Raw genomic sequence first — 15,322 nt, 5'->3', positions numbered from 1 at the left:
GTTGGTTGTAGTCGTGTATATAACATTATTATTACTTCCATCGAATATTTTATATCATTTGATATACATGTTTATGTGATCATATTTTGGGCAAGCTGTGAAAAATCCGTCAACAAGTTGAGGGAATTGCAGCAAAAGAATCAGGGATGTTATTATATACACAGGAGTATAGATATATAAGGAAGTTAAAAGGGTCAAGTAGAGATGAAATATTTTACAAGTGAGTGTTGATGGGATATGAATAACGGTTGGTCAAAGCTACAATAAAGGAAGTTAAGACATTAAATGACAATCAAGTAATTATGGAAGGGCTATCAAAGTCAACCAAAATTAGCTCCTATGTAATATAGATCAATTGTATTATGAAACTTATGTGTGACGGATTGTGACAAAGTATGATAATTATGTTTTACTCACTCGGTCATCATTTGAGCCACAAGTAATATTTGATTATGTAAAGGGGAGATATTCCTTAATCATTGGGGATGCCATATTCTTCATGTGTGTTCATTGGATCCAATCCAAATCTTCCAACATCTTTTGGCCGGACCTTTTTCTCACACATGATTTCCGTGGGATTCAAACTCTTACATTGTCGCATCCAATCATGATATTTAATTCAGACGACGAATCAATTGCACTAACTCACTAAGCTTGGGGGCAACTTATTATTTTTTACCACATTTAGTAATAAAAGTGAGAAAATAGAGGTTGGGAATCCATGTCGTAGTATGGTAGAAATTTTTATTTTTTTAAATCCACCGGATCTTTCTCATACCGTTTAACGGTCCGGGAGGCACGTGAACTAGTCACTCGAGATAATCGAACCCGGGTTCTCTTGAATTTCTTCCCCACAAAAAGAGCTCATTTACCACTTAAGTATCCCATTGGATTTATATAATACAACTCTAATAACAATGATGCATGGTTTAATATTGCCAGCTGGAAGTGGACCGCGAAGGACCAACCTTGGACCTTGGTTACAAGTTCCAACTGACAATTTAATTATCCAGTTTGATATTCTTTTAATCAAACCCAGCAATGAATGGCTGACAAGTCATCGGTGACAACGCATGCCATGAGGTCCTCCGAAATTGTTATTTATTCTCGAAAGGGCGCACTAACATTTGGGCCAAAACCTCAATGCGTCGAAGAAAGGCCGAATTAAACTGCTAATCATTCGCAGGATGCAATTATTTTGCTAATTAATCACGAAATTAATATAAGATGGAGATAATGCTGGGGAGAGTTTAATTTTAAACTGTGTGCAAAGTGCAAAGACAAATCCGTCAGCATCACACACAACTTTACCTTTTCAAAAAGTGTTGCAATTTTATTATTTTAAAATCAACTACAATCAAGTAAGTTAAACGATTGACTTGATAACTAAAAAGTTTTAATATTGACATCTAGTAAAATCAACATATTTACTTTTTTTTTATATAATTTGAGTCAGTCAGTCAATATAGCTCTTTATGCTCATTTACCTAAGATCATAATGCAAATTTTATACTCTTTACAGATTTCTCTCATCACTAAAAAAAAGTGTTAGTAATTTTAGTTTTATAAGGCATAAACAATGTTCTTATTGCCTTCAAAATAAAAAATAAAATAAAAAAACAATGATCTTAATGGATGAGGGTGACGTTGTGCAGATAATCATGCCACGGTGCACTTTTGCTTTTTGTACTCGTGGCACCGTGTGACCGCCGCGTCTAAATACTCATATTTTATTTATCAACTATGTATTTTTTCATTAATTTTTACAATATAATAATTAATGATGTCATGCATATAGCTAAATTATATTATTTGTTTTGGCAATAATAAATATTATTACATACAATACAAACAGATATAAAATCATTATATAATAATCATAATAATCCGTAAGCAATAATTGAGTGAGTGGTGTTAGTTTCTCGGTCTTTGAGTGATCAATGACTGGTCAACACTATTAATTGAACACTTAACAATGTAAAGACAAAGAGTAGTATATTAAAAAAAAAAACTATTTATTATCTAGCTCAAAAGATGTAAATTCGTAACTCGTCATTTTTTAGAACATTTATACATGTAAGCTGTAGCGCTCGACTAAATAAGGAAATAAATCCCCACAATTATGATTACAAATCACACCGAAATGCTACAAATAGAGGCCTCACCAAGCTCGTTGCCAAAACCGACTCAGAAGCCATGTTGCAAGCGCTAGATGACCATACGGGCAGTGGGAATACTACAAACACCCTTATCATGGACTGTAGAGCTCTTATGGCCAACTTCAACAATTTTAAGATCAGCCATGTTTTTCGAGAAGGTAACCAATATGCTGATCACTTAGCTAATCTGGGTCAAAGTGCGCCTCGTGGGACTTCCATCCTGGACCATCTTCCGAAGGATCTTAGAGAGCTTCTAAGGCTTGACGTTCAGAATGTTTCTTTCTGTAGACGCAGTTAATCTCCGGGACCCCTAGGTCCATTTATTCCCTCACCCACACACACAAAAAAAACCCGGCTAATAACTCCTGACTACATATTGATATCCTACCAAAATTAGTACGATTAAGTGTTTTAAAATAGAAATTAAATCGTTTCCAAAACAAAAATAGAAATGAAATATAAAAGGAAAACGATCTCCCTAGAATCTCGGCCATAAATGCACCATTAATGCATTACTAGCCCTTGAATGCCTCCCTAACACTTTTTTTTTTTTTTTTGAGAAAACCTCCCTATCACTTATTCATCTCCACACAAAATGAGTCACTCCAAGCTGTCTTGTACACCTTTTCAATAATTGCCCGTTGTTTCTCCTAAATTATAGGATAATGGTAGAATTCGTCTATAGATATTGGTCATACTCATTTTTTGTCCTCAATTTATCATTGACATTACATTTTTCATTTTTTTTACTAATAAAACATTAGAGACAAAATTTGTAATTTTAGTATAAATTAGGGACAAAAAATGAGCATGAAATGACGAAAAGTGCAACGCCAATAATAATTTAGGGACGAAAGATGAATATGACCAACACTTAGGGACGAATTCTAAAATTCTAAAAATAACATATAACATAGGGAAAAAAAGTACAAATTTTTCTTTAATATTTGTTGATACAATATATCATGTTTAAATAGTCTAAATACAACAAAAACATGTGTCGTGGGAAAGTGTTTGGCCATTAACTATATATTCACTTTATAACTTATTCAGTATGAGTTATACTACATGAACTTTTTATCTTAACCTCGTCACTTTTACTCCTAAGTGTCCAGCAATAATGAATTATTTTTATTTTGTAAATTAAAAAAAAATATGTCAACATCAAAAATTTAAATAATTGAATAAAAATTGAAAATAAATTTTAGAAGTCCAAAATAGTACTACGTATTTTGCAGATAGGAATTCTATCTTTGAAGTAGGTCCGGCGCGTCAATTGATCCATATAGGCTAAGGTCTTTTTAGGATTGAGATTTAGGTTTAATTGTTTAAATCATAAATCAAGATTTTAGTCTTCATCAACAAATAATAATAATAAATCAAGATTTTAGGATCTGAGGGATGGAGATATTTGTGGGTACCGAAACCAACCCTTCTCCGTACGCTTTATTCACAACACGACATAAACTAGTACCGGCGAGGGTGAGGCTGTATCCGCCACGTCTCACCGACTTGTCCACACATTCACATCTTCCCCATTTTCATTGCTATCCCAACTTAGAGATTTTTTTTTAATAACTTAGAGAAAATTTTTAAATTTTACAAATCGCTTTAATACTCCGTAATCGACTTTCTGTCTCTCTGTTATAAGAATCAATATAAATGTATAAAATAATTTTTTATTTAAGTGAGTGAAGTATAATTTTCTTTTTCTTAAGTAAGTATGAGTTCAATTTTTCTTAAGACCTTGTGTGATTTACATATCCAGTGTGTAAAAAATATATTTGGTAGAGTAAAATTTAACTTGATAGCATGATTTATTTAAAAATTATATAAAACTTTACAAAATATAATATATTTATTTTAAACAATAATTACAAAATTACTCTATTTTCAGAAAAAATAAAATTACTCTATTTGTCCCCAACAGAGTAACAGACTGTCGGGCATCAGTCGGTTCAAAGAAAGAGACCTAATAATATTATCCATTTGTCATCAAATGATCATTTTGGAATCAAGCTTTCAATAATTGAGAATTGTCACAAGAATTGTGAGAATATTTGTACAGAAAAACAATGGGCCAAGGCTGAAGCTTGTGACCCATTACTATGGTTGAAGCCCATTTTTATTGCCTGAAAATTCTCTGTAGAAACAGCAAAAATCCATCCGACATTCCGACAGCAACGGAATCGCAGATAACAGCTAGCCTGTTGATTGCATCTCAAAATTAGTCAGCCTGGGTCGTGAGGCCTTGCAGTTGAGAATTCAATCTAATACATAAATCATTTGTTTGAGCAACCCAATAGAAAGTGTTTTGGTGGTTTTTAGCACGGTAAAAATTTGTATGCTGATTTTTAATAAATGAGAGGGACCACTTTTAAGAGTGAAGAGTATTGAGGAATGTAAAGAAAAAACTGAAAGAATTGTAAATTTAATGGTGTGGAGGTAGGACTTATAAAAATGATAGAGTAATTCAGGGATAAGGATAGCCAACGAAAGTAAAGTCAAAGTCAAAACGTGACATGAATGAATTCGAATTAATCTCAGTGAAAATACCATATGACATTAAAATAAAAAAAAATTTTAAAAAAAAAGCAATATATTGGAAATGAATTAGGTCAAGGGAATAATACAATCAATTGCATATTGAGAAATTTGAAGCTAGTAGAATTGTAAGATGAACCTCAATTCCACAAACAAATAAATATGAACAGTAAAAGACAACCTTTATGATCTGAATGAGAGAATGCAGCTAGTAATGGCCTATAATCAATATAATCATAGAATGACACCAATCTTTGAAACCCAAAGTAGTACAAAATTCAGACAATGATTAATGAAGTAGCAAATGGATAAGTATATGCTTAGCTTGAAGGTTGATCAATGGCAATGGTTGCAGGATCTTCTGATGTGGGAGCTGAATCTTTAGAATCCTTGGCAGCATCTTTTGCATCCTTGGCCAGGGTGGGAGGGGGCGGTAGCATGTGAGCGGGCGGGTTATGCTTAAGCTTCACCAGTATTTGGCGCATCCTTGAAAGCTCAGTAGGTTTTCCAGGTTTCGGCCCTTGGATGACCGAAACAGATGGCTTCTTCTCTTGATCCTTCTTTCTCCCCTTCTTCTCGATATTGGGCACCTCGTTAGGAATCAGTTCAGCTATGGCTTTCCAATACTGTTTATCGGCTTCTTTATGGAACTTCTCTTGATTCGCCAGGTATGACTGCTCTTAAGACAATAGAACACGAAAAACGCGTCTAATGATTAGTTAAGTTCATGGAAAACAATACTTTGTAAATTGTAATAGCTTGTGCAACAAATTAAAATCTGCTTCACCTTCTCCTTCTCCTTGTTATTGGTCTTATTAGTCTCAATATTGTGCTTTCTTTTCTCATAGAAAGCTTCCTTGTACTCTTCCCCTTCTTCAATAATCTGGTTTCTGGTTTCCTTTTCTTTCTTTTCCTTCTCTTCAAGCCGAATTGCATTTTGCCTGCACCAAAACAGAATCATCCAAGCAAAAGTTCCACATTCAAGTTCATCATTTCATGATTTTCATCAACAAACTGCAAATCTGCAAACTGTGATTCCCCTACTTGAAAACCTCAAATTGGACCAACAAAGTTTTGGATCTTTAAATCAAACTGCTTTGACCATTATTACTCTCAATTTTTTACCAAGATCAAATGCTATAAACGTATACACTACTTAGTTGTAAGTCTTGAGAATTGAGAAATGATCATGTACTGAAGGAACCGATTATAGAAACAATAGATTCATGGTAAATATGTAATCTCAGCTCGTTAAAGATGTGATATGATATCTGTTCCTCTGTAGATCTATTTATGTACTGGAACAAGAGATTAGTCTAGTAAAACAAGTTTCCTATTAGTTCAAAAACTAAGAAATACTGTCATTTTACTGAAGAATCAGAATTTTGAGACGACGGAATAGCTCTTTAGAGTTAAGAAAATGGAGATTCACCTTCGCCATTCACGCAGGGCAAAGCCCGCCTCATGCATTTCATGCGGAGGAGGAAGCACCGGGCCATCAGAGATGAATATTCCGGCGGAATCTTCTCCGAGATCATATGGATTTTCATTGCCGTTAGAAACCAAAGCTGGGTGCGGATCCGACCCGAATCCATAGGGATCGGGACTGTGGACGGACTGAGGGAAGTGCTCCACTGTCACTTCATCGTACTCTCCCGGAAATCCCCCGGCTGATTGGTACGGTGGCGCGTCGGCAGAGAAGGAAGAGTATCCGCCGTTATCAAACGACGGAGTAGCCGTTATGACGTGCTCATCCATGGTAAATACATCGACTGAAGCCATTCTCTCTCTCTCTCTGTCTAATGTCTCAAAATACGTGTCTCTAATTCCCTGAGTATCTATATGCGCTTTTGAACATGAATGGCGAAGAAGACACTAGCTTCCACTAAAATAATCTTTTTTCTTCATGGGAAAGCATAGTGCTCAGACTCATATTGCATCACATCATAAAGTTGAATCATAATTAAGGAGCAAAGCGTGTTACGTATTCAATATGACTTGTTAGATCTATATCACTTTTACAGAAAATGTGAATTAAATTAAAAAATGATAAAAACACATTTTCATTCCTAATTTTCAAGCTCTGTTTATCCAAATTATCCAGTTTTTATTCTATATTCTTTATTGAATCATAATTTCATACTTTCAAAATCAATAATTTTTTAATCAATAAACACACACACAGCCTTTCATTTAGGTTTTCTTACCATCATTGAATACATAAGTGGTTCCCAGAACTTATATGAAGCTAATTACAGGAGCTGAGGATATTCATATTTAACAGAACTTATTAAGTACTTAACATTGGATATAGTGACCAATTTATTTGAACTTAGAAGATATAGTCATCCATGGCCAAACCTCTAAAATACTTTCATGATTAACGGTGGGAATCAAGAAAATTGAGGATCAGCTGATTCACTTCTTCAGGAAATTGCTCATGAAGAAAATGGGTTCCTTCAGGTATATACACTATCTCCACATTGGGCACCAAAGCTTTCAGCATCCCACTGGTTACATACTCTTCCATTCCTGGGAATTTCATCACATAATCCTTCTTGCCTGATATGAACAATGCAGGGGCTTTGATTCTTGGCTCAGCTGGCAGCTCAATACGCTCATAGTCATCCCCAAGAGACCTACAAGAAAGGAGAACAACATATATGATTAGGAGCCAACACCACCTAGTCAGACTATTGACTTAGTAACTAACTAACTATAATGTTAGAAGTTTGACTTCTAATTGGAACGGTCTATTAGCTTTCTTGAGCTGATCAATTATGGGCAACTTAGCCGGCTAGGGCCTAGGGTTACAAGCCGGGTTTACCAGTACACTTTCGGATAGTGGCAAGTATGTGTGTGTGCCTCATTACCTGTACGGAACCTTCAATGCAGTTCGGAATCCAGATTTCTCATACAGAGCTCCATAGGCTGCCAGGTCTTCTTCGGTGAACCAAGGAGGTAGAGGAGTGGAAGGCTCCACAATGTCCATGATCTCCTGCTTTTCACTAGCAATTGGTATTTCACTTCTGGAGAAGAGGATGTAGATGTTCTTCACAACAGTTTTGGCATCGAGACGGCCAAAGTCAGCTTCAGCTCGCCCAGGCTCCTGAAAAAAACAAATCTCAGAAACACATACAGTCAAGTGCTTATAGATATGATCTTCATTGCCAGCATGATAAAGAGAAAAACAGCAGATCAGACATACATTCCATCTTGCTATATAGAAACCTTCAGGCAGCTCTTCAGCAGATGTAAAAGAACGAGGAAGCACGAATGGCACATCCAATGTAACACACCCAACCACTCTCTCCTCGTGGAGAAGGCTAAAGATAGTCAGAACTAACGATCCAAAATCTGTCCCCACCACAAAAACCTACACAGACATGTTATCATCATACGAGACAAAATGACTTATCTTGTAGTTATCAAGATATCAGTCTGACTTGGTTGGGGTTCCAACTAGACTCATTTTATTGAATCACAAATTCACATGATTAAGTTCTCCTAAGTCCACTACTAACTACCTTTTTTTGTGCATAAATTTCACAGATAAACACTAGCGGAATGGAAATAATTTGTTGGAGGAAGATAGGGAAGAAATGGGTTAAAAAAGATGGGACCTTTGGGATACTAAGAGTATCCAGCAGTGCAGCGAGGTCATTAACAAGATCAAGAAAGGTGGTGTTCTCGGGTTGTGGTGGCTGATCCGACAAACCATATCCTCTGTAATCGAGCGAAATGGCTCTGTAACCGGCTTTGGCCACCGCAAGCATCTGGTAGCGCCAGGAGTACCAAATCTCAGGGAAGCCATGTAAGAACAGCACAACTGGACCCGACCCACTTCCAGCCTCTGCTACGTGGATCTTTAGCCCGTTGACCACTATGAACTTGTGCTCTATTTCATCCATTTCTTGCCTGAAAGAGAGAGAGTTTGCAGTCTGTGAAGAGTGCAACAAAAATCTTACACATAATCAGTATGGAAGATGCTGTTGTCGTTTTGTCATTTGGGCATTGATTAACATGAGCGCGCATATATAGGGCTGAGGTGAGAACAATGCTTAGAAAAGAACCGGGAATCAATTGTAGTTCTTCACGTGTATAAATTTAATGGATAATTTTCTTTAAAAAAAAAAAGAAAGCTGTGATATTTTTGGGAATAATTCAAATTTTGATGCAAGTAATATGTGTTAAAAGTATAAATAACTGGTACAAATATGCAATGGAAAAGTATAAGTAAAATAACTTTAAAATGCAACTATTTTCACTTAATAGTGCAAGTAATTTACCTAGTTAACATTGGTGCACCTAACAATAACGTCTTTCACATTGGTGCATTTAATGTTTGGTGCAACTAATGATAATGTTGGGAGAAAAATGTCAAATTAGCTCCCTAAGTATAGTGGATAGTGCAATTAAAATGTTTAAGTAAAAAAAAAAAACTCCATTAAAACTCCTTAAACCGACAAAAATGTTCAATTAAATCTTAAATAACTTGTTTAGTAAGTACTACTCTTTAGGTTGAAATTAAGTGTAAAATTTTTGTAATTTACATTACATTTAGTTCTGTTGTTAAATTAATTTGTATTTTAAAAATGATTTTAATAATTTTTAGGAAAAAGTGTCAAATAGGCCACTGAACTTATCGTTTTTGTGCAATTGGGTTATTGAACTTAAAAAGTGTGCAATTCAACCATTAAACAAACAAAAATTGTGCAATTGGACCATTTTTACAAAAATTTTCTGGTAAAATCCAATTATATTACTAACATATATGTATTAAGAGTGACATTTTCTTCTACCATACTAGTTGGAGTCAATATTTAAATGTTTTTAACTCAAATTGAATTAAAATTTTTTGTAAAAATAATCTAATTGCACAAATTTTGCTTGTTTGATGGTTGAATTGCACACTTTTTAAGTTCAATGACCCAATTGCACAAAAGCTACAAGTTCAGTGGCCTATTTGACACTTTTTCCTAATTTTTAAAACAAAAAAATTTAATTTAAAAAACAAAAGCCGGCAGTCCCAGGCTTTTGTTTTTGTTTTTGTTTTTAATTTAAAAAAAATAAAATTATTTTTATATTATTAAAATAATTTTATAAAATAATTTAAAATTAACTATTTTAAATAATTTTAATAACAAAACAAAAACAAAAGCCGGGGACTGCCGGGATTTTGATTTTTTTTATATTATTTAAAAATTATTAAAATCATTTTTAAAATAAAAATTAATTTGACAGAAGTACCAAATGCGATACAAATTACAAAACTTTACACCTAATTTTATAAAATATTAATAATTAGTAATCAAATGTGATACAAATTACATAACCATACACCTAATTTGATAATTTTAATAGTTTAGAATTAAATTTGATACATGTATTATACTTTTTTAAAATAATACACACCATCAAGTTGAATATAAGGAGCAAAGCGTTTTACGTATTCAATATGAATAGTTAGATGTTAGGAATAAATTGTAATTAGATTTTGATGAGCCAAATTGTATTTCATAGGATAAAAATTTTTAGACCCCCAATTTTTATTTGAATTTTGAGTCATTTTATTTTGATCAAGAACAAGAAATATTTAAGTCCAGGAATTTCTTGAAGAAGCCATGAAAGAAGAAGAGCTACGGATGGATCTCTAAAATCAGCTAAGGATTGGAAATAGAGATGAGCTACGGTCTCAATTTATTTAAGGATGAGCCACGGTTCTTATTTCATAAAAGGAATCAGCTAAGGATTGGAATTAAAAGGATGCTACGCTCAAATTTAATTAAATAGGAGGAGTCACGCTCTAAATTTATTCAAGGAGATGAGCTACGGTTGATATTGAAGAAAAACTAGGGATCAACACTCATGAGGAACATTTTAAATAATGAGCCACGGTCTCTATTTTATGAAGGAAATGAGCCACGCTCTTATTTATTAATTAAGGAGCTACGCTGATTTGATCCATGCATCAATTCCTAATGGAAGCAAAATCCAAAGGGTCAGCCAATGATTTAATTAAGGAGCTACGCTATGAGTCACGGTCCTAGAAGCTGAGTTCGAATCCCACTGAGAGCAGTTAATCCAAAAAGAGCAAAGGATTAAATATTGAGCCAAGGAATTAATTCATGAGCTAAGGAATTAATTCATTAGCCAAGGAATATATTCATCAGCCAAGGAATATATCCATCAGCCAAGGAAGCTCAAGACACACATCTGACAAGAATTAATTACAAAGCATGGAGATTACTTGCAAGATCAAGAAAATATTACAAAGTCAAAAATCATCCTGACATCTGATAAAAGTTGAAATTATTTTCAACATTTCTACACAGCAAGATCTCAAGTACAAGATTTCAAATTTTGAAATTGCCTATCTCCAACGGGCAACTTCAAAATCCACAGCTATAAATAGATGAAGACTTGAAGAAGAAATACAACCAATCACAAAACACAAATTCTACGCATGCTGAATGCAAGTGCTATACAAAAATTAAGAGAGAGAAATTCTTCAATATTTCATCTAGAGACTAAGCTATTTCAAATAAATATTCTGAGAGTCTCTTAGAGTTGGAGAAAGAAAGAAAAAAAAAATTCCTTGTAAAACAAATTCCCTACTGAGTGTGGGTAGAGGGTTGAGTAGCAGAGGAGTTGTGAAAGCCCTAGGGAGTGCAAGCTTTGTGCAGAGGCACTCGAAGTGAGATTAGTGCTGGCTTTGTGTTCAAGGCACTAAGGAGAAGTTGTAGAAGTGCTGAGTTAGAAGAACTAGCACTAGTACAATCACTATTGTATCTTGGTGACAGAAGATAGTGAATTCCTCCTTGGAGTGAAAGGAGAAGAGTGGAATAGAAGGATTACATCACCTTCGAACCACTATAAAATCGCCTCTCTCTCTCTTTCTACTTATTATTTTTACGCTTACTTTATCTTGCATGCAACACAATTAAGTTCACACACAGCTCACGTATTTCTTTATAATTTTGCATACCGTGAATTCCCAGTTAATTCTTCATTTTATTATAGCACTTTACATACGATTATTCCGCTGTGCACTCTACTTTAGATTTATTCAAGTCTAATTTAATTTGAGTTATTTTGTTAAAGTGTTATAAATTTTAATTTGTTTGAAAAATCTATTCATATCTCTCTAGACTTTTCACCACCCAATAGGGACCAACATTAGATCTATATCACTTTTGCAGAAAATGTGAATTTAAAAAATGATAAAAAGGCATTTTCATTCCGAATTTTCAAGCTCTGTTTCCCCAAAATATCCAGTTGTCATTCTATATTCTGAATCATAATTTCATACTTTCAAAATCAATAATTTTTTCAGTCAATAAACACACACATAGCCTTTCATTTAGGTTTTCTTACCATCATTGAATACATGAGTGGTACCCAGAACTTATATGAAGCTAATTACAGGAGCTGAGGATATTCATATTTAACCGAACTTAGTAAGTACTTAACATTGGATACAGTGGCCAATTTATTTGAGTTAGGAAGATATAGATAGTCATCTATGACTATGGCCAAACCTCTAAAATGCTTTTATGATTAACAGTGGGAATCAAGAAAATTGAGAATCAGCTGATTCACTTCTTCAGGAAATTGCTCATGAAGAAAATGGCTTCCTTCAGGTATATACACTATCTCCACATTGGGCACCAAAGCTTTCAGCATCCCACTGGTTACGTACTCTTCCATTCCTGGGAATTTCATCACATAATCCTTCTTGCCTGATATGAACAATGCAGGGGCTTTGATTCTTGGCTCAGCTGGCAGCTCAATATGCTCATTCTCAAGAGCCCTACAAGAAAGGAGAACAACATATATATACATATATATGATTAGGGACCAACACCAACCTGGTCAGACTGTTGACTTAGTAACTAACTACTACCTATAATGTTACAAGTTTGACTCCCAGTTGAAGCGGCCTATTAGCCTTCTTGAGCCGATCAATTACGGGCAACCTAGCCGGCTGGGGTTACACGTTGGGATTTACCAGCACACTTTTGGATAGTGGCTACAGGTTTCAATCGTCTTTCAAATATATATATATATATATATGATTAGCCATTGATGCTGGAACTCTTACAGCATTCATCACTTCCAGACTTTTGTGCATTACCTGTAAGGGACCTGCAATGCAGTCCGGAATCCAGATTTCTCATACAGAGCTCCATAGGCTGCCAGGTCTTCTTCGGTGAACCAAGGCGGTAGAGGAGTGGAAGGCTCCACAATGTCCATGATCTCCTGCTTTTCACTAGCAATTGGTACTTCACTTCTGGAGAAGAGGATGTAGATGTTCTTCACAACAGTTTTGGCATCGAGACGGCCAAAGTCAGCTTCAGCTCGCCCAGGCTCCTGGAAAAGAACAAATCTCAGAAACACAGTCAAGTGCTTATAGATATGATCTTCCTTGCCAGCATGATAAAGAGAAAAAACAGCAGATCAGACCTACCTTCCATCTTTCCATATAGAAACCTTCAGGCAGCTTTTCAGCAGATGTAGAAGAACGAGTTGTAGAAGAACGAGGAAGCAAGAATGGCACATCCAATGTAACACACCCAACCACCCTCTCCTCATGGAGAAGGCAAAAGAGAGTTAGAACACACGATCCAAAATCTGTCCCCACCACAAAAACCTACAAAGACATGTTATCATCATATGAGACAAGGAAAACCTGCAATCCCTACCCGTGTGTTTACATTGTCCAACCTTGTATCCATAGCGGGTTAAATTAGACTATGTTATTCATAGCTGCCGGTTCAAATCAAGAAGATCAATAGTACTTGTAATGTTATAGTTATCAAGCCAACAATCTAATTTACTTGGCTGGTGTTCCAACCAGACTCATTTGGTTGTATCACAAATTCACATAATGGATTTAATTAACCCGGACGGTCCAAATTAACAAACCCGATGAATAAAGGATTGGATAAATAAACGAATAATATTATGAAAAGACAAGGAATATGTGTGACAATTCTTATATTAAGTTGCAGTTGTCAAGCTATTACAATGATAATTTAGGACAAATAAGATAGAACATGTCTTAATGAGACAATAAGGAAGCCTTTTATACACAAGTAACCCTCTAACTGCCCCTAATATGGTGGGAGCGGTTACAACTTCCTCTGAGCGACTGAACCTATGGATTGACCGACCGAGGACTCATGGTCGAGCCCTCACAGCTGAGGCCTTGCCCTAGGGCGGTTCAGGTCAAGCACGGGGCTCAATCTCGGGGCCCGTGTCAGCTCGAGTCCTCCATGCTCCATTTTCCTAGGCCAGTTTGCTCCATTTCTAATATATCCATCATCACATAATTAAGTTCTCCTAAGTCCACTACTAACTATCTTTTTTTTTGCATAAATTTCACAGATAAACACTAACAGAATGGAAATAAATTGTTGGAGGAAGATAGGGAAGAAATGGGTTAAAAAAGACCGGACCTTTGGGATACTAAGAGTATCCAGCAGTGCAGCGAGGTCATTAACAAGATCAAGGAAGGTTGCCTTCTCGGGTTGTGGTGGCTGATCCGACAATCCATATCCTCTGTAATCGAGCGAAATGGCTCTGTAACCGGCTTTGTCCACCGCAAGCATCTGGTAGCGCCAGGAGTACCAAATCTCAGGGAAGCCATGTAAGAACAGCACAACTGGACCCGACCCACTCCCAGCCTCTGCTACGTGGATCTTTAGCCCGTTTACCTCTATGAACTTGTGCTCTATTTCATCCATTTCTTGCCTGAAAGAGAGAGAGAGTTTTCAGTCTGTGGTGTGTGGTCTGTGAAGAGTGCAACAAAAATCTTACACAGTATCAGTATGATGGAAGATGCTGTTGTCGTTTTGTCATTTGTGCGTCACTACTCGCGAGCGGAAGTCATCAAATTTTAAAGCACGTGTAAGAATATATCGAGCAATGCAAGTAAGTTTCTTCATTCTTTCTTTTTTTCTTTTTTTTTTTGGGAAAATGGCATCTTTAGTCCCTAAGTTATAGGAGTAGTGTAGACTCAGTCCCTAAGTTATGGCTGTATGCGAGTTTAGTCCCTCAGTTATTCACAAAGTGGCGAGTTTAGTCCCTGAACATTAAATTTGACGAAAAAATTAAAAAATATTCAAAATTTGAGGGGTAAAATAGGAAATTCACATTTTATTATTCTTCTTATATCAAAACCACTTTTACAACATTATTTTTTCATTTCTTAGCCTAATTATTTTCAATATTTTTCATTTTTAAAAGCATTTTAATAACTTTCAAATGACTTGTTAGGAACCTGACTCTCGTATAACACACTTAAAACTTAGCACAAATAAAGAAATGCATGATCATTGTATTTAGGTGTATGAAACACACTGTCCTAACAAGTTTTTATTTTTTTACTAAGCAACAAATGTAATACAATTAAAACTTTTGAGATTTTTTTTACACACTATCCTATCTCAAAAGTTTAATTTTATTACATTTGTTGCTTAGGAAAAAAATAAAAACTTGTTAGGATAGTGTGTCTACTACACCTAAATACAATGATCATGCATTTCTTTATTTGTGCTAAGTTTTAAGTGTGTTATACGAGAGTCAAGTTCCTAACAAGTCATTTGAAAGTTATT

General features: G+C 35.2%; 3 protein-coding genes across 4 annotated transcripts; all 3 read right to left on the bottom strand.

Annotated features, from left to right (window-relative positions):
* Positions 1–4,165: 4,165 nt before the first annotated feature.
* Positions 4,166–6,630, bottom strand: LOC116030679 (clathrin light chain 1-like). 2 transcript variants are annotated; one of them, XM_031272993.1, is made up of 4 exons: positions 6,136–6,630; positions 5,491–5,644; positions 5,029–5,377; positions 4,166–4,366 (listed from the first exon to the last, which is right to left on the bottom strand). In XM_031272993.1, exons 1-4 carry the CDS (start codon positions 6,483–6,485, stop codon positions 4,362–4,364), a joined length of 858 nt encoding a protein of 285 aa, XP_031128853.1. In that variant the 5' UTR covers positions 6,486–6,630; the 3' UTR covers positions 4,166–4,361. The 2 variants fall into 2 exon arrangements, with proteins under 2 accessions (XP_031128853.1, XP_031128852.1); XM_031272992.1 differs by lacking the exon at positions 4,166–4,366 and having other exon boundaries at positions 4,787–5,377; positions 6,136–6,629.
* A 231-nt stretch (positions 6,631–6,861) lies between these two features.
* On the bottom strand, positions 6,862–8,724 carry LOC116030678 (epoxide hydrolase A-like). The gene is made up of 4 exons (XM_031272991.1): positions 8,327–8,724; positions 7,912–8,079; positions 7,577–7,812; positions 6,862–7,342 (listed from the first exon to the last, which is right to left on the bottom strand). Exons 1-4 carry the CDS (start codon positions 8,612–8,614, stop codon positions 7,084–7,086), a joined length of 951 nt encoding a protein of 316 aa, XP_031128851.1. The 5' UTR covers positions 8,615–8,724; the 3' UTR covers positions 6,862–7,083.
* Positions 8,725–12,007: 3,283 nt separating this feature from the next.
* LOC116028373 (AB hydrolase superfamily protein YfhM-like) lies at positions 12,008–14,514 on the bottom strand. Its single transcript, XM_031270075.1, has 4 exons — positions 14,165–14,514; positions 13,174–13,356; positions 12,841–13,076; positions 12,008–12,516 (listed from the first exon to the last, which is right to left on the bottom strand). Exons 1-4 carry the CDS (start codon positions 14,450–14,452, stop codon positions 12,264–12,266), a joined length of 960 nt encoding a protein of 319 aa, XP_031125935.1. The 5' UTR covers positions 14,453–14,514; the 3' UTR covers positions 12,008–12,263.
* Positions 14,515–15,322: the final 808 nt, after the last annotated feature.

The sequence above is a fragment of the Ipomoea triloba genome, chromosome 9 (genome assembly GCF_003576645.1).
Source record: "Ipomoea triloba cultivar NCNSP0323 chromosome 9, ASM357664v1".
Classification (NCBI taxonomy): Eukaryota; Viridiplantae; Streptophyta; class Magnoliopsida; order Solanales; family Convolvulaceae; genus Ipomoea; species Ipomoea triloba.
This window is presented reverse-complemented; position numbering and strand designations above follow the sequence as displayed.